The 20,110-nt window shown below is 31.0% G+C and overlaps 1 protein-coding gene across 1 annotated transcript in view; it reads left to right on the top strand.

Moving 5' to 3' along the window:
* The window catches only part of LOC111637540 (DDB1- and CUL4-associated factor 6-like), a 55,861-nt gene that overhangs the window by 14,785 nt on the left and 20,966 nt on the right, over nucleotides 1-20,110 (top strand). Inside the window, exons 2-9 of the mRNA XM_023383077.1 lie at nucleotides 4,595-4,656; nucleotides 8,441-8,533; nucleotides 8,600-8,677; nucleotides 8,942-9,160; nucleotides 10,815-10,950; nucleotides 11,648-11,808; nucleotides 15,696-15,761; nucleotides 19,714-19,819. Of these exons, the coding sequence (XP_023238845.1) occupies nucleotides 4,595-4,656; nucleotides 8,441-8,533; nucleotides 8,600-8,677; nucleotides 8,942-9,160; nucleotides 10,815-10,950; nucleotides 11,648-11,808; nucleotides 15,696-15,761; nucleotides 19,714-19,819 (921 nt within the window). The remainder of the gene's footprint in view (nucleotides 1-4,594; nucleotides 4,657-8,440; nucleotides 8,534-8,599; nucleotides 8,678-8,941; nucleotides 9,161-10,814; nucleotides 10,951-11,647; nucleotides 11,809-15,695; nucleotides 15,762-19,713; nucleotides 19,820-20,110) is intronic.

Genomic DNA, 20,110 nt, shown 5'->3' with positions numbered 1-20,110 from the left:
AAAATTTAAATAGAAATTATTTATTATTTTGTGTTAAATTGCATTAATATATTCAAAACTTTGTTAAAATTCTAATTTAAAATATTCAAAATTTTATAATTAATAAATTTAAATTTTTGAATTTTTTACAATTTCTTTGAATATTTTAACAACTCTTGTTTTGAAATTTGAAAACTAGATAGGGATGTTCATGAATTATTTAATTTTATAATATTGATTTTATAATTTATGATAGGATATTGTTATCAGTACCCTAAATTATTAACTTCAAATTCTAATGTCATAAAATTATATTCAATTATTATTTATTAAAATTATTATGGCAGTTGTTTTTCTGTTAATGGAAATTATAATAAAGTAACTTGACTATCAGTTTGCTTCAAGATGAAACAACTGGGTGGGTCGTAGGTGTAAATGTAAATTAGATAGATCCAAAATATGATGCTAATTTATAAGAAACATGTTTATTCATAAATATAATTTGATAAAATATTTTTTTTCAATGATATACTGTCATAATAAAAAAATATTAGTTTGTTTATAGTTAAAAACATTTTAATTTTATTTTTCTTGTGAGATACGCAGTGGGTCAGCGGTCTATCTCGTACTGACCACTTACTCTGCACAGGCTGGTAAAGCCCGATCTCGGAGTCGTAGGATGGCTAGGAGGGCAAATCGAGTGGGGAGTGCGTCAGTAAGTCGACAGGTTTCCTCGGATAAACAGGAGACAGGTTTAACAAATAACAAAATAAATGTTTATTCTATACCTAAAGTACTTTACAGAAGTATACAAGTTAATGATTATAGCTTAGATGCGGATAACATAAATTTATCTATAAGGGAGCTGTAACTATTCCCTATGCCGCGTGAGAGTTTACAAAGAGAGTTATATTGGCGGTCAGTTATACCTTATGTCGGAGGACAGTATGCGACGATCCTTCTGAACTATGGAAGCTGGCTGTCTGTCACAGGCTTATGTCTTCTACCGGCTTCTCCTCGGACAGGATCGGGACGGGAGACACTGTATTCAGACCTTCCTGAGGATCGCGCGGAGGGACGGTCGCACTGAGGGGACGATCGCCCAGAACTTCCCGTGACGATCGTTTTTATACGATCGTCGTTGGCACTGAGCCAACAGGTCGTTCACTCGTTATGCTGACTAATTAGCACGTGCACGTTGACTAATTGACAAACGGACGATGTGTAAGATTCCACATCCGATCTATTTCCGTTATATTTTTTTCCATCCTCTAATGAAAAAAATATGTTAACCCAAAAAAATTTCGAACTCAAACCCCTCGGGCTCACATTCTACTCTTTGAATAGTCATTTTCTTTACCTAGCATAGATTTAGTCAGGCTCTTAGTGGGATGGCTGAGTGGTGAGGGATGGGGTCTGATATATCTTGGTCAATCCACTCATTCAACTTTATGAACAGAACTGAATTTTAACCTATATCCACTAGTGTAACAGACTAGTACAAATTTACTATCTCTACAATCTGGCTGTTCTCAGTTAATAACTACACTAAGCAGATTATACTGTATATATAAATTTCTTTGGAATGTGCTATACTGACAATAACTGACTGATAACATTAAGTAACATACAGTTAATGGAATTCTGGTTTATTGACTCCAATATTAAAAATGCCATGTTAAAACAGTTAAAAAAAATGCACAACTTAAATGTTTACTACTAATGAATACTAATAATCATAATTAATAATCTATCTGATATGTAATTGAAGTAAAAAATGCTAGAAATTTAAACTACTATATTGCAAGCAATTATTTAAAATAATAAACATTTATGGTAGCACAGTGTTTCTCAATTTTTGAATCAGAGTTGTGACTTTGATGTAAAATGCAACTTAAGATCAGTTGTGACTCTCTGATAACTGGAGCACATATGTACTGTACCGTGCTTCATAAACTCAGAAGAGTGGCTGTAGAAGAGTAATTGTTTATGTTAGCCTCAAATGAGCAAGACTTTTCTGGTGTAAAATGATTTATTGGTCATGAACAAAAATGCAAGGGTCTTCATGTTTGCTTGTCTGTTTTTCTATCTGTGCAAACATGTATAATGCCTGATTAATCACTTGGTCCATAACATATTGTAGATCTATGAGAGCACCAAGGTGATCCAGATCATGAAGTGGGTAAGAGTAAATGAGAACCTTACAACAAATTTCAGAGAAAACAAGTTTATATCAATATCCCTTTCGCGTTGGTACAATAAGTCCTAGAGAACATTAGCTATATGCTTGTAACAATCTTTAACAAGGGTATCGCTTCCTTATTATCACAATCAGTTTCAAAGTTCGCGGGTACCAGTATCGGTATCAAATCGTTCACAATGTATGCTACAGATGACCAACATAGCAGATCTGCCACCGCAATAATCAATATAGGGCAGACTTCTTGGTGAGTGGACGTCTGATCGGAGTTGCGACCACGTGGAAACAAAAAATCATTTAGGGCCGAACTAATGGGTCGCTGGACACTGGTTAACAATGTTCTTTTACCCAACCTTAGTCAGATAATTCATCGACGCATACAGAGTCTGATGCAACTCGATTCCTTCCCTCACTTAGTTCAATCCTCTCGAATACCCACTCCTTTGTACGTATATGGATCGAGCCCTTACCTCCTTTGTCTCTTGTATCTCTCGTCTTCCTTTACGCAGTCTAGGGGTCACACAGAAGAAAAAAAAAGACCACTTTCCCTTTCGGGTCACCCCTTTTATATCCTCGCGCACGCTCCTCCCTTTACCTCACACGTGGTCACCCTAGGGTCCAATCATGGCTCCGACAAGATCCACCATAAGGTGGCGCGCGATACAAAGATTTGATATGAACAAAGAACCCAACACAAAGTGTGACAACTTACAGTATGTATAATAGAATAAAAATTATAATACACGTGCCTAGCACCCCAATATACATAAATATACACCATATCTTAATTTTATTATAACTTAGTACTTAAAAAGAGAGTAAAAAATGGCTGTACTTGAAAAAACATTATAGATAGGGTTGAATGATAAGATACAGTACATTCATTGATGTTTTGTATCATTATGTGAGGGGTTTTCAAAGCACATGATGATATTTTGTGCATGACACACTCCATTGAGATACTTATTTATCTATTAAATGAAATTGGAAATGATATAGGAACCAGGAAGAGGACTTGCATTTCCAATACATTATCACTTTCTGCTTGCACATTAATTTTATAAATGATATAATGTTTAAAAGAAGCTTCTCTTGTAGCAAACAATAAATACACTAGATATTTTTCTGTTCTTGAAAAATTCCACCAAAAATTATTCAAAATTTGCTGCTGCTACTAGCTATACCATGCTGTGGGTTAAATTATTTGCACAGAAGTTCTTAAATGTAATAATACTTACATTATTTGTGTTATGCTTACATTAAAAATATGTGGATTATAACAAAATGTGTATTGCTCTTTGAACAGTTGTGCCAGATGACCATGACTGAAGTGAGTTGCTCATCCACTAAGTAACTTTGTATGGGAGACCTAGACTCATCTCAATGTAGAATGGCTTAAGAAGATACTCATAGTTGAACAATTATATTGCCCTTACTGTTTAAAGCACTAGTTAATATTGATGATGGTGATTGATAACTAATAATAGTTGCACATTATTAGCCGTGTGTTAAGGCTATAGAATAAAACCAACATACGAATGAATATTTACCTACAAATAATGATCACTTATTGTAAACTGAGTTTCATTTATAGTTTGTTTTATGCTTTTGGGATATTCTACACTATATAGCCAATAGCCAACACCCCTTTGATTAGAAAGAACTTGCCTGAAACAATGTGATGGTATTCAAATTAGGGCATGCCAATTAAGACGTGTGGTTGCATCATATGCATATTTTCGTCCAACATGGTGCAAAAGAGAGAGTTGGATGCACTTACAATAAAAATGATTATAGGAGCCTTGAAATTTGGACATTCTGTAAAGGAGATTTTGCAGCAGTTAGAAATTCCAAAGTCCACTGTCAGCAATTTGATAGTGAAATGGAAATGAAGGGGAGCCTTGGGCATTTCTCACAAGTCCAAACAATTTGAAAGACATATTCTAGTGCATCATGTAAACTCTGAATTACCAGCAAATCTTGTAAATGTATTTTTGGGTGTAACAAAATGGCAGTAGTTTGCACTTCAACCACCCAAACATATCATATGATTTCACATCATATTTCCATAGCAACTGTTAACTAGTTGATCAGTTTCATTAATCTGTCACTGAGTACTTTTATGGTGGAAAGGAAATCTGAGAGTAGATTAAAATACAGAATATTTTTTTTATTAAATATGAAAAGTAAAAACATTTCTTGGGACCTTCAAGATCATTATAAGTTATGTGTATAATAAAAGAATATAAGTTAATGATACATTGTAACATTTGTTTTTTACTATATTAACTTAAAAAAAATAGAATTATTAATTTATATTGATAATTTTAAGTCAAAAACTTTAAATGAAACATTTTTATGATGATATACAGCCTATCCTAAACATTCTGAAATTAAATTTAATATGTTTTTCAGATAATAAAACTTTCATTCAAAAATTGAGACTTCAAGTTAAATTGCCTGTACATAATGGTTGTGTAAGTATTTCATTTTTTAAATTAAAATGAACTTTGTAACTATTATTTAGGATTTAGTATATTTATAGTTGAACTTTACACTAGAAACAAACTATACTTATATATATATATATATAACTGCACTTATATATTTATATTAAATTTAAATATACAATGTATAAACACATATAATAAAATAAACACAAACATTTTATTTTACTTTTTATTATAATTTTTGTTGTATAATGATTTTTTTTTTAAGACAATGGAGATGGTTGTTGTATGATTATTATAAAATTAACAAAATATAAATAGTTTGAATATTTATAAAGGATGGTCCAGACTGTCCATATACCCCTTTTTAAATTTAAATAAATAAATAAATTTGTTTATATAGTTTTGATTAAAATAGCTAAATAGTATTTGGACTGTAATTTTCAAAAATTGTAGACCTATAACTTCTAATGGCATCTGTCTGTCTTTCCTTAATCTCGAGAACAGAGTTAAGTAGATGAAAGTTGAGACCAGATATAGAAAGCTTATGGGCAGGAAGCTTTGATTAACTATATACAAATATCTGGTTTAGACCAGAAGTCACATTATTTCAATTCAAAAATTTTCTTCTGAATGAAGTTAGATAGATGACTGGCATGACTCCATTGTTAACTCCATTGTTAACAAGAAAAGTATGATGTACAGAGGCAAGACACTACTAAAATTGAGAGCATTGTGAAAAAATTGCAGCCTGGCTTTGTGATGATGTCACCATAAATAATTGCTGGTTTGATTTTTTTTGTTTGTTTGATTTGTTTGACTTGAAAAGTTTTGTTTTTTTTAATCAAATATATGTTGGAAACCAAAGCCAAATGGTTATTAATTCTGAAATTATAATAAAACTTAATAACAAAAAATTAATTTCATTATGTTTCAGTATTTAATCTAGTTTGGTAAAAATTGATCTGATTCACCCTATGTAAAATACTTCATTTCATTCTTAAAATGAAACTAAAGTAACTGTATTACAATATCTTTTTATAAATCAAAAGTTAAACATTTTTTGGAATTTCATTATTTTATCCTCAGAAGCTTGTGTGGGAACATTTAGCTTTGAAAGCGTGTGAATCCCAGTTAAATTACTGAGTAAAGACTTGCTTCATTGCTTTAATTTTTTCAGAGGATTGATGTTAACCTAGAAAAAAAGCAATATATTATTGCTAGTCATATGGTTATATAATAAGGCATTATTCTGTTGCTATGAGGATCCAGATTTGAATTTAATCTGGATCTTTATAATTTATTATAGATAGAGGATTTGTGCTTACTTGCAAATTTCTAGGAATTCTGAAATTTTGGGAGATTCTGAGTTGGAAAATTTCACTTGTGAGTCAGTTTTGTTTGACTCATTATTCCCTTATTCCTCGATGCCATAAGTACTGCACATGCATTTTCTAATTTGTGAATTATTGCTATAAATAATGTGCATGACTGAGATCTTTCACTATTGTCAGTAGCATGGTCAATGACCATACACATGAAAGGTTGCTAGATTATGTGAAAAATTGAAAATTGGGCTACTTTCTGAGTGGTCCGTAATGCAGGTTAAGCTATGTTTCCATTCTTTATTAATGCTAAATGATATTTTATGTCTGGCCTACCCAAAAATGATGAAAATTGGATCTGGTAGTTCATAGTGTGTTTGAACCATGAATTAAACAATAAAAATTTGTTACAATTATAATTGTTTTAATATGAGGTATTAAGAGTGATGATACACAATTATTTGAAATTTCAAATTATTATATCTACCTGGGCATCTGATTGGCTGACATATTAGTACCTTAAGTCTGCTACTTTGGGGAATTTGGATTTAAGTCTGGATCAGATCTGAAATTTTCATGGATGGTTTATTCTTGATATCTTAGATTCTGTGTTTGTGCTTGTCCTATTGTGGGTATGAAGAAAGCCTTGGTGCCTGAAAGGTAATTTTAAAAAGCTTGAAATTCTTTTTTAATTTAATTAATGAAAATAAAGAATCATTATCTAAACCAGGTCAGGCCTGGACAACCCAAATTGTTTCACAGGCCACTTTGATCACGCATAACATTATGGTGGACCACAATTTAGGCAAACATGCTTTTAAAAAAGTAAAACAAATACAAAATGAAGAAGATTTTATTGTTATACCAAGAGTTCGTACTCGCACTTGTGCGTTATAACAATGACATATGCAAATTTTCATTTATTTAATTGTTTTGGTATATACATAACGGGAAACAAAAGTTTTAATAAATATATTGTGAAGTTTCGTTTGAGGGCAATGTATTATTGCGAACAGGAAACAAATAAAACGAGTAAGAATACTAAAGATTTTTATTCACAAACACATGTTCTTTAAAATGATTCCAACTTACAGCCTATTGGGTTCGATATACATAAGATAATCATCTACACTAACAATTTTCTGTGGTGGCAACGGAAACAAAACACATGGTGGCGACTTATAACTAAAACTTAATCTACTTACAAACTAAGGAAGGAGAAATAAACATATAGATAAGGATAGGAGTAGAATAAAAGGGAAAATACCCAGGATTTTTCTCTACCACGTGGTCTCGGATGATTCACCATCTTGAATCTTTGAATGGCTCCAGACCTTAATTTCTTTCCTTTTATGAACGTCTACGTTTTCTGGGGTTGTCTTGTGGTCTTCCTGCTTGTTGTTACTTGAATCTGGAGAAACGCGACTTCTTAGCAACGGTCCTACGTTACTCTATAATTCAGCCGTCTCTTACAAGGTTCCGACACCTCTGATCTCTCTCTAGGCAATCAAGGTATTCATTCGCAAGGTTTCTCTCACTCCTTGCTCGACTCCTCGGTCAGGACCGCACTCGTTTCTCCGTCCTCTCTCGACGAAGTCCCCGTTTCTTCTCCTCGCTTCCACTTCCTTTTTCCCCTAGGGGCTTGTTGTTCCTTTTGTCTCTTGACTTTGTTTCACAGAATCAGTGATGTCACCCGAAGGAATAGGGATTAAGGGAGAAAGTTCTAGAACAGATAAGACAAAAGAACAAAGGAAATACTGAGCCTAGCTAAAGTTAACAAAAATATATATATATAAACTATGGCCGACGGCCACAATATAATATCGCTTAGCAGGCCACGCAATTTAACGTGACAGGCCGCGGGTTGGCCAGGCCTGATCTAAACAGATCAATGTAAAAAAAAAAATTTTACACTCAGTAAATGGTTAAGCAAAAATGAGTGAAAGCAAGTAACAACATAAGAAATGTGACAAATTAAAACTCTTCTAAGTTTTTTTTTATATAATGTGTGAACATTCAGCTTTTTTAAATTGAGAGATGAAAGTAGTGTTTTTAAACTAAGTAAGACTATTATGTTATAATGTTTATTTAATATAATAATGGTTTTTATGTAATTATAATAATTAAGTTGAAAATATAATAATAAATGATGTAATTAGATTTTAATTGAACTATATAATATGGCTAATTAATTATAAAGGTATTAATGTAATTTAGACTAAAGATAGGCAGTTAAAACTGATATCTTGTGGGGACTTGATCTGGTATGAGACTCAAACCTGCAACTCCTAGGAGTTGCAGGTTTGAGTTCCACTCTAGATCAGTTTTTTTTTCCAGAATATTCTTAACATCTTTATAATTAATTAACCATATTATAATCTGATTAAAATCCAGTAGTATGTTTGTGTAATAAATTAATAACAATTTTTTAAAAGTGTATTCCTATAAGTCAGTTGGAACAAAGACAATAAATTTGTTAATTACAGGTTAACACAATATGTTGGAATGACAATGGTAATTACCTACTATCTGGATCTGATGATCAACATCTTTGTATAACAAATGGATACACACATGAGGTTGACTAATTTAACTTCTTAATTATATTTTCTTTTGCTCAATAATAATGTATATTTGATTTGTAGGTTGTGGCTTCAGTGCAAACTGGCCATCGTGCAAATATATTCAGTGCCAAATTCCTGCCTAACACAATGGATAGGCAGGTAAGTAATAAAGTTTTTAAAATTGAGAAAGAAGTATGATATCTTAGCATAGCATATGAATATGATAATTGTATGAATATAGCATATTCATACAATCTATATACAATATACCAGATGTGGGCAAATGTGGCTTCAAGAGCCGTATGCAGCTCAAAAAAGAGCTGCATGTGGCTCTTGCTGAAAGTGTTAATTTCTGCTTTTTAAGTTCTATACTCTAATTATTAAATTTTATTTACCCATAATATATAAATATAATTTTTACAGGTAGTATCTTGTTCTGGTGATGGTGTAGTTATATTTTCAAATTTGGATCATCCAGAATCAAGTATGAGTAATTTATTTAGTTGTCATTTTGGGACTGCTTATGAAATAATGACTGTTCCCAACGATCCACATACGTTTTTGTCATGTGGTGAAGACGGTACTGTTAGATGGTTTGATTTACGTATGAAAACTAGTTGTTGTACTGAAAATTGTAAAGAGGTAATTTTTTAAAGATTATACAGTTGTATATTATTTTGATTTAGACATGTATAAATTTATAAAATACAGTGGAACCTCAGTATACGACCTTAATCCGTTCCCGATGTTTGGACTTATACCGAATTGGACGTATACCAAACCAACCTTTCTCATAAGAAGTAACGTAAAAATGATTAATCCGTTCTCGTGTAAAAAAAATGGCTGGCTTTAAACACCTCGCTTTCCTGGCTAGTTCCTGCTTGATTTTTCGTGAGATCAGCGTGTATCTTTTTAGCTTTCGTGCAAATAATTGCTTCCGATACGCTGTCTCCAGCACTGTTTTTCAGTTATCCAAAGCAAAAGCAATTTCTCGACACGATCTAATGTCTTTGATCTCTGTTTAGAAATTGATTTAACCCCTTTCGCAACGTTAGCAGATTTAATAATGTCTTTATTTTTCATGGTTCTCCATATCGTCGTTCTCGGAATACGGTAAACAACAGTTAAAATCTCGAACACACATGCCACCTTCGTATTTCTCAACAATCTCTTTCATCAGTTCCATTGTAATTCTAGTCATTTTTTAGCTTTCTGTCACTTTTCATTTACCTTTTTGGGATTCGTGACTAATAAAAATAATAAAATTTTACTTACGAATTAAAATCAGAAGAAATTAAACAAAGTTATAAACCGTTGCACCGCGAACGTCTAGTCTGGTCTAGTACACCAATAGTGCTACTTGTTCATTGATGGCGCATATAATTGAATTATGTCGTATACCGAACAAAAGTCGTATACCGAGCAAAATTTGTTCGTCCAAACAGGACGTATTCCAAATTGGACGTATTCTAAAGCAGATGTATACCGAGGTACCACTGTATAATGAAAATAGATTTAAGTTATTATTTATATTCTTAAGAATTAAATTTTTTACACAAGCGTTTAACACATCTTTAAATACACAAACAACCCAAATATAATTTTTGGAAATTAGTAAGAATGATTAAATTATTTTTACTTTTCAATGAAAAATAGAAATTGGGACATAAACAGTATTTGAAATGTTATTGTTAAATATTAAAGATGTTAAATATAAGTAAGGATTTGGTTTTTGTCGGTTTGAGAATTTGTAGATGTCAATGATTTATTTCAATAAAAAGGTTTTTTTAAGACTATTGTCTTACTTTCCTACAAATTCTTAAATATTTGGCTTTTATTATTTTGTTATAATTAGAATGAAGTCAAATGTGTTGCAGCAGTTTCAGCTATAAATATAAAAAAAAATTATTAGTAAGAATTAAAAAATATGCACATGTTTTTCATGGAACTTGTGAAACAACATATTGATAATTAACTATTTTTATATGGAAAAATTTGGTAAAATTTATTTCAAAAATTCTTTTTGGCTGTACAATCATTATATTTAAAAGTTACAAATGTAAAAGTAACAATAGCCTCTTCCAAACAAGCTAAAACAGATCTGATGTAAATTTTCCTGTCATAAAAAGAAAATTTACTAGAATTTAAATTCACTGCTCTGGGTAAAAGTTTTTACTCAATATATTGGTTTCAAAATTATTGTAATAATATTTCAGTCTGAGTTTTATAGTATTTTCATTTCTGGAAAATAATTAAATTTTATGAATATCTTAAAAAATAACTGTAATTATTTTAGGATGTCCTTATTAACAGTCGTATTGCAGTAACTTCAATTGCTGTAAATCCATTGACACCATATCAGCTTGGTATTGGATGTGCTGATGGATCTGTGCGAATATTCGATCGCAGGATGCTGGGTACTCGTGCTACAGGTAAGAATTCAAAAATTTATTTTGAACTTATGTAGAATTATTTATGTAAATTCTTGAAATTTAGCTTCACTGCTAGATTTACTATTACATTTTTGGAGGCATGTTTGAAGAAATAATTGTAAAAGTTTATAAAAATTGCCAACAATAGTGAAAAACAATAGTGAAATTACTCCAATGTTGCCAATTTTGACGCCATCTCACAAGCGGTGATGGAACCTCAGAATTTGCATGAAAAATGATGATACACAATAAAATAAGCCCACATTAATTAATTATTAAAAATTTATTATATATTACTGACCAAAAAGTAACTTCAAGCCACCCCATGTGTGGCAAGAGAACTTCAGTATCAATGCAAAATTTTAATTTTAGGCATGATTGTATTGTTCATAAATCAGAAAGTTCATAAGTTGAATGTTCATAAATAGGGAAGTGACTGTACAATATTTTTAAAATCAAATGATAAAAAAATTTTTAATTAAGAGAATTTTTATAAAAATTAAAATTACTTATTAAATGGTAAATAAGACAATACTCAATTCAAGTTTTATAAAAAAAATTTTTCTTTTTAATTAAGAAATTTAATATTTTTTTAATTTTTAAATAAAGTTATATTTGTATGAAATACATTAAATATTAATCTGGTAGATTCTTCAGTTAATTTTTTAGATTACTGAAAAAAAAATTTTTTTTAAAGGTAATTATGGTGGAAGTGGCATACAAGCAATGATAGCTCATTTTACTGTTCCGGAATTTGGTGGTCACAGTCATCGCATTACATCTTTGACTTACAGTCCAGATGGAGAGGAAATGCTTGTTAGTTATTCATCTGATTATATTTATCTGTTTGAAGTTAAAGTAAGTTATATTGAAATACCTCTTTTGTTTATGAACTTTTGAGAATATTATTGTTTAAAATTATTTCATGGTATTAATGATTTTTGATTTTATACAGTGATTTTATTAAAATTCTCTATTACAATATACTTTATATTGACTCAATTAATCAAAGCTTCACTAAGTATGATTAGCTAATAACTTTATTTAAAACAAATAAATTAACAAATTAACTTCAAAAAATTTTTTAAGTTTGTTTAAATTATATACTGTGGGTGATCAGTTAATGAACATAATTTGTTCCAAGACTTTGTTCATTAACTGATTAACGATTTACCATAGGTTTTTATGGGAATTTGATTAATTCGTTCCGGAGACTCCAAAAAATAAAAAGTATTGTAATTGTAGAGATCCCGAACCCCATTAACCTTATTCTGGTTTGGATGCCACGTGGGTGATCATTGTTCTGACATCCCTGGACTTCTTCTTTTGTCAGATCAGTTTCAGGTTCCATTATGAGCTCTAAAATGCTCTTTATTTCTCATATGTGATTTTTCATTACTCCATTAGCAGCTTCAGACTTCTTGATATATCTTTCATAGCTAAGATTGTGCCTACTGTAGACCTGTTCAAGCCATCTCCCTACTGCCTAGCAACATCAGACATCTTGTGCCCACTTTCTACCTTGGCTATTATCTCTTACTTGGTTTCTACGGTGAGCACAGTTCTTGACACCTTTTTTTAGGCTCCATAATAATACCAGTTTCTTTTTTAAATAAAAGGTTTAGAAAAGCACTTACTAAAATTCAGAGAACAGAAATCAACTAGCCCACAAAAAATTATTTAAATGCAAGGCATGGATGAAATTTGGTATTAAAATGTGAACGAATATCCGATGGGACAGTTAAACTTTCACCTTTTGTAAATAAATCCCGACGCAAAACTTAACAAGTGCCTGTCCAACAGTCTCAGGAAGACTATAAAAAATTATTTGGTCAGAAAGGTAAACAAAAAGCTGGAATTACAAAGGAAAGTTTCAAAATTTGAAGGAATATTAATACTATCCGGTTGGTATTGGGTTGAGCATCGATGTTGATGTCTCCCGTACTCTGAAAGGTTTCGAACTGTTACCTGAAGACAAGGGAAAATGAATAGGTATTCGTTATTTTCTATCACTTCTTTTTATGTTTGTTCAGTAAAGTGTTCGTTTGTCCAATCATAAAAAAATCTTTCGTGAAAGTGTTCATTATCTAATTTGTTTGCTCTTCGAACTGTTTGTTAACCAATCACCCACTGTATTTTTTTTTTTTTTTATAATTTAAAGAAATATAATATTAAATGATTTTTATATAATTAATTTTATTGTAAACAATTTATTTGAAAACTGATTAATACAGTAAGACAACAGGATGCGTTTCTAGATGGCAGTGCTAAGCAAAACAGTGTTAAATGAGGTCATTTTAACATAGAGTGAATAGGGATAGGGGAACATGTGACCAAAAATAAACAAATTTTACTTTAATTTTAAGTTATTTTTATGTTAATTTGTATAATAATATATGTTAAATAAAACACAAATATATGCACACATAAATGTAAAGTTCATTTTTTGTGATGAAGGTCCTTACTTTTCTGAAATTGGTGTTCTTTTGCAATAAAGTCGTGAAGTTTCATTGTCGCTTTTTTCTTTCCTTAAGAAAATGTCGGTAGCAGAAGATTGCATCCAAAACGCCTCGTTTTGTTTTTCACTCCTTTCAAAATCTGGATAATTCACTACAATTTGATCAACTATTTCAGTTATTGTTACCAAACTTTTACTAAGGAAATCTGTAGAGAAATTTTTTTGGTTTCTTCGTTTTCAGAATATCTATTTTCCAGTTCTACATGAATTCCATGTTCTGCCAGTTCTTGAAGGTCATTGTTGGTAAGGCTCTCACCAGAAACCTCCTGTAACTCCTCAATATCCTGCTCGTCTATATCTCCTAGTCCTGCTATATAGATTAGGTTGAGTTTGGTCAACTGAACGATACAGCAATAGGCTTTTTTCATTGAGAATTCTTGGATACCTTCAGCCATAACTTCTTCCACACTTTATGCATTTATCAGTTAATTCTTGCCAAGCGAAGTCGATTTTGCCTATGATATCCATAATATTATATTTTTTTCAAAATTGCACCAAACATAGATATAAAGAAAGTACCACTATTTCTGCCACTTTTTGCTGATTGGTTTATATTTGCAAATAATTGTATTATATACGAATCATTGAAATGCCGCAATAATTTAAATCGGTGTAAATTTTGAGCTTTTTTTAGGCTTCGAGCAGACCGCATTATATCGAATCAGTGTTAAGCGAGGCAGCATTAAGCAGGGTCTTACTGTATATGTAATATGTAAAATACTGAGTAATGGTAGGGTTGAACTTTAATTACTTTAATTATCTAGAGAGATATTTAGCAGTTCAAATACAACCAAATCTGGTATGGCAAACATTCAGGGTGTGTAGAAGAAATTTCTGTAAAAAAAAGTTGGTACTGTACTAAAATTTATCACTGTGATACTTTTGGTGCTGCAAGAAAAAACATTTCATTTTATTCTTTACAGAAAATTCAGTGATGCAGGACATATTGCTCAAAGTGGTTCCCATTCTAAAAGTGTGAAACTTGAAGCTGTGAAAGGTTGACCAATGACCAGTCATTGATCATCTGTAATACTTCTTACTTGGAGTGTGATACTCTTTCAAGATTGCCAAATTTGCAATGTATCCTCAATAGTCGCACTTTTTAAGTTTCCCCACAATCAAAATTGCAAATTAAAATTCAGACAACAAAGTGGCTGGTAGTAGAAAATATTTTAACAACATTCCACTGTTAACATAGAAATTGCCATAGGCAGCATCTGTTACAGAGCATATCACAAGCCCATTAAGACTAGCTTCTTTAAAGAAGAATGATTAAAAAAAAAAAACTATAGCTATGAATCTATAGCAGACTGTAATTTTTGGTGAGTGCATGAATCTGCTGAAAAAGATTGTTTTCCATGGCCCAAATGCAACATTTATAAGTGTTCATTGTTCCATTGAGATGAAAATGTGCCTCATCATTCTCCAGAATCTTCTATGGTTGCAATACCTTCACTTTCCTTCTGGAGAGGAAGGCCAATGCAAGTAAATTGGGTTTCTCTGTCATAGAGAATCAATTGCTAGTTGTGGATCAACTTACATGTATAATAATGCATTAATTTTTTCAGTAGGCTATTGGAAACACCCAAATGTTTCAACATTGCACATGCATTACTAGAGCTTGCAACATTATACATTGACTGTTCAACAATAGTTGTGGTAATTGTGAAGTGATAGATTTGTGACCTCAACTATGTTGAACTCCTATACATCCATTTTCTTCAAATTAAGTGATCAATCTCCTGAGAACTTAGTCAATAATCTTCAGTGCACATTCTTATAACTGCAAAATTACTGAAATGCATCTACATCATTGTGATTGTTTTCATAAAACAATTTTACAAGAAGTGCATGATCATCAGTTATGATAAGAATGACATTCAACTGTAGTGGTCACTTTTATACCTTGTACTTGGTTGCAATGTATGGTGTATGCAAAGGAAACTGCATAGTGGTGAGCTTTGGTACAAATTTTTTTTGTATAAAATTTGTGTCTTTTCTGTGATTTGAAATCAAATCTGGTATAATACCAGATTTGATTGTATTTCAACTGCTAAATATCTTTTAGACAGCATTGAATGGGAATACAGTACATTAATTATAATCACCCAATAGTAATAGTAATTAAGAATGTTTTTTAAGAATACAACTAAACATTGTGATAAATTTTTATATACCTTTCTGAATAATATGTATTTTGAATATAAAATATTTTTTTTATAATTAGGATGACTGTAGAAAGGAACCTAAAGTATTTGGTGCTGCAGCAGCAGAAAAAGATAATGGAAATGAAGTATGAAGTTTTTATATCTTAAGATTATTGTGTAAGAATTTCAGAATTTTTGTATTTCATGCTGATTAACAATATATGTATTCATTAGTAACAAAACATTCACTGTATTGATTATAATATAATGATTAAGTTTGAAAAAGTTAGGTATTTATTCATTATATATTTTTTAAGATACTTTTTTTGCATTTATTTTTATATTATAATGCAAAACACCTGTTTTTTTAAATGTGTTTGTAATAGATAAAAAATTAAGTCATTGAAACCTCCTGTAACTCCTCAATATCCTGCTCGTCTATATCTCCTAGTCCTGCTATATAGATTAGGTTGAGTTTGGTCAACTGAACGATACAGCAGGGACTCAGATTGGTCGGATAACTGAAAAAATTGGATAACCGAAAAAAATATATTATTAGTATATTATATTAGTATATCCCATATAATTAGTATATTAGTATATCACTATTAACCAACTTTGCGTTGAATTTTCATCGATGTTAAGCCTAACAAATTTTTTTTTTAATAATAATCGTTGCTATTGTATCGTTAAAAATTATTTTAAAATTATTTTATTGCTCACAAAATGAACAACCATTCATTATTAGAAAATTAAGTCTCGTTTAAATACTGGCCTCCCTTCAATAGTCGAGCCTGTTTCCAGCTAAAACATGCAAAAATTTAAGAAAAATAATATTAAAGTAGCAAAGACATAGCCAAATATTGTAATGCCACATCAGTAGCGGACATTTGAAATTTGCCGACTAGAACAGTCGGTTAACCAATGTGACGGTTAATCGGGGGTCGGATAATTGATGCTCTACTGTATATTGATTATCAACATCACTAATAATAGGTATTTGATTTTAAAAAAAATACAAAATAATTAGATGTTAAGGTTGGAAAATAATAGTTATATTTGTTGAGAAAAATATGATAAAAATATTAAAATTCACTTAAACTTGTTATACAGTGGAACATCACTTAACGATCATAATTTGTTCCAGAATCTTACTGGTAATGTGAAACACTCGTTAAACAAGACAGTTTTTTCTCATATAAATTAATGTAAAATATGTTAATGCATTCCATGCTGAAAAAAATACTCAAATATTTTATGTATAACATTTATTCAAAGAAAATTAAATAATATACATTGTTAAGGAGTGTGAATAATCATCATCTTTTCTTCTAGAGCAGAATGAACCAACCTAGAATGCAAATTCAATTTGTAGAAAACAAAAAAAAAATTGAAACACAGTAATTTCTAATATTTAATTATAGCCTTTGCATAGCCCAAGAGTTTGACATATTGTTTGGCGTGTTTATTATATATCGGGCTATGGTTGTTGTTATTTATATGTAATACGTCTGAATACAAGTTTGAAAAAAATGTGTGATCATAAGTGACACTAAAATGATAGCAGAATGAATGCTAAACACAGACTAATGTAGCATGTGCACAATCTGGGACTTCCCCTCTTCTCGTTGCTCATTATGCAAATTACTTATGAAAGGTGCTCATTAAGCGAGGTTCCATTGTACTTTATATATACTTTGATATAACTTTCCAATAACTCATTATCTGTGTTTGATTTAATGCACCAGAAAACTCTTCAGTTTATGTAATAATTTAAAATGCTAAATAACATATTTTTATTTATAAACATTGATTAGATAGGTCCAAAATACAGCTATTGAACAATAATTAATATTTGTGAGAACCAGGAATGCTGGTATAACACTGTTCCACATTCAGGATGAAAAATGTAGGAAGAAATATTGGAGAAATCTTTCTCTGAGAGTCCTGACACCAGTTAGGATAAATTTAACCGTGATTTGACTTTCCTAAGTGGAAAAGGTGTATTAAAAATTTGCTGAAATGTTAAACTGTTGATATTGTGCGATACATGGGCCGACAATGGAGTTAAGGCACTAATCAAATCAAACAATAATAATTAACCTGTCCCATGTTGTTCCCAAATATTTTCATGTTGACCTCATTTGACCTGACCCGTTGACCATGAACATATTCATTTCTGCATCGGAATATTTTTTAAACATCAGATGTTGCTACTTGTACAGAATTCTGAAATTAGTGACTCATATCAAAAGAATCATTATGTTATCTAGGTTTTGCACAGCAGTATATTACAATTCTAGCAATAGTTATTTACAAGAAATCACAAAGAAAAGTAGACCGTTAATTTGTCTGTTTTGAGATGGCAACGACTGGTAGAAATAGTGCTCTGAATAAGTCAGAAATAATCGAATATTTATTTAATTTAGGTTTTAATTAGTCTGAAATTTCAGACAGCAATGACGAGTAGATACAAAATGAAAATGTAAGTGATGGTAGTGGTGATATTGATCGTGATATACCAACTAAAAGTGGATACAGAGGCCGATCATACGATAGTACTCGAGGAAATAATAGTGCAAAATGTCCATAATTTAGTAGTGACAATGGTTGGATCTGTATGAACTTCAGAAGCCCTCGAGTAAACAGTTTCACGGGACAAGCAGGAATCCAATGTAATTTACAGAGTGATGCTACACCATTCGACTGCTTTAGTGTGTTTTTCGATGATGAACTTGTGGACAAAATCGTTGAAGAAACTAACAGATATGGTGATGGTTTGATGCGCTGTGACAATTTACGGGAAAATAGTCATATATAAAAAAACTGGAAACCGACAACAAATCCAGAAATTAGAAAATTTATAGGACTTATAATGGTCTCAAGTATCATTAGAAAACAATGCATAAGTATGTACTTTACAATTGAAGATGTTTTTTCTACACCATTTTTTTCGAGTGCAATGTCGAGCAACTGCTTTCTGCTTTTATTGTCATTTTTGCATTTTACAGACAATAATCAAGCCTCAGGTGGTGATGATAAACTACATAAATTATGCAGTGTTATCGATCATTTACGCCACAGGTTCAAATATGCTTACATCCCAGATGAAAATGTCTGTAGACAAAAGTCTTACGTTATGGAAAGGCAGACTGGGATTTAGACAATATATACCAAGCAAGCAGGGGCGCCGCTAGCAGTTTGAGCGCCCGTGTGCAATACCGATTATGCCGCCCCCTGTTTAACTACGATTACCTACGCTGAGCTTGCCAGAAAGGCTCTTTAGTGTTGTCTCATAAGGGTGTGAAAAAAGGAAAAAAAAAAAACTTTACAAAAAAATTTATTTATTATTACTAAGTTATTTTTGTTTACTTAAGTGTAAAACCATATAAATATTTTTCTATAGAAATTAAACTTCTTTTGCCTTTATGTTTGCGAAATCTGCTTTCAATTTTCCTGTATCCAACCAGTCTAAGATTTCATGTTCAATTGAAAATATAGCTAAATTACTTAATCTTTGCTGGTGCATTGTTGATCTTAAAATTGTTTTTTCATAATTTTAACTTTGAAAAGGACCCTTCACCAAATGCAACTGAAACTGGCAATGTAAGTGCTATTGCTGTGTTCGAAAATATTTTAATTAAGTCATTAGTAAAAAGATAATGTATAAGGTTTGTGAATCATTAGACTTGTTTTCTGGAAAATGCAACTTTAAGGTATTGATTTCATTAAACAAATCAGTACCGTCAATGTCTGTTTCACTACTCGAATCGTCTTTAAGCTTCAGATTTAAATCCTAACCAAGTTAAAATATCATTAATTTTACTTAGACCCATGTCAAAAGATTAACAAAATAATTGCAATTTGATACGCGATAGAACTGTTCGAATGCGTATAAGTACAAATTGAGAAGGAAGCTCTGTGGGGATTCCCTAATTTGTGTCAATGGATTAAATATCTATACTCATAAAGGGTCCCAAAATATGATAGAACATCAATAAATTCTAATATATTAGCTCCTAAAAGCAAATATGTATAATCTTTTTTATTTATATTTGTATATTTTCATTGCAGTATTCAAAATAGATATTTTCTTAGGGAACCTCAAAATTACCTGGTGGTAAACCTGTCATGAAAAGATTACGTGTTAGAGGTGATTGGTCAGATACTGGACCTAATGCAAGACCTGAAAGTGAAATGAGAGGTAATTTTTATTAATATTTTTTGCAATATTAGAACATATATGATTATATTTATATTTTTATAAATTAAAGTTGTGTATGTGTGTGTATAATTATGACCACCCTATTCATAAACACTTACAACTGTTCTATCTATACATTACATCAGCATTGAATAGTGATACTTTGCTATATTTCACTCCAGATATATTAGTCTAAATAGAAAAGAATTTTGTATGCTAACATTTCAGGATATGGAGATGAGGTAGAATATTAATAAGACATACTAAAGTTTTAATAATTTATGTGATTGA

The sequence above is a fragment of the Centruroides sculpturatus genome, unplaced genomic scaffold (genome assembly GCF_000671375.1).
Source record: "Centruroides sculpturatus isolate CEXI.00-Female unplaced genomic scaffold, Cexi_2.0 scaffold100, whole genome shotgun sequence".
Taxonomy (NCBI): Eukaryota; Metazoa; Arthropoda; class Arachnida; order Scorpiones; family Buthidae; genus Centruroides; species Centruroides sculpturatus.
This window is presented reverse-complemented; position numbering and strand designations above follow the sequence as displayed.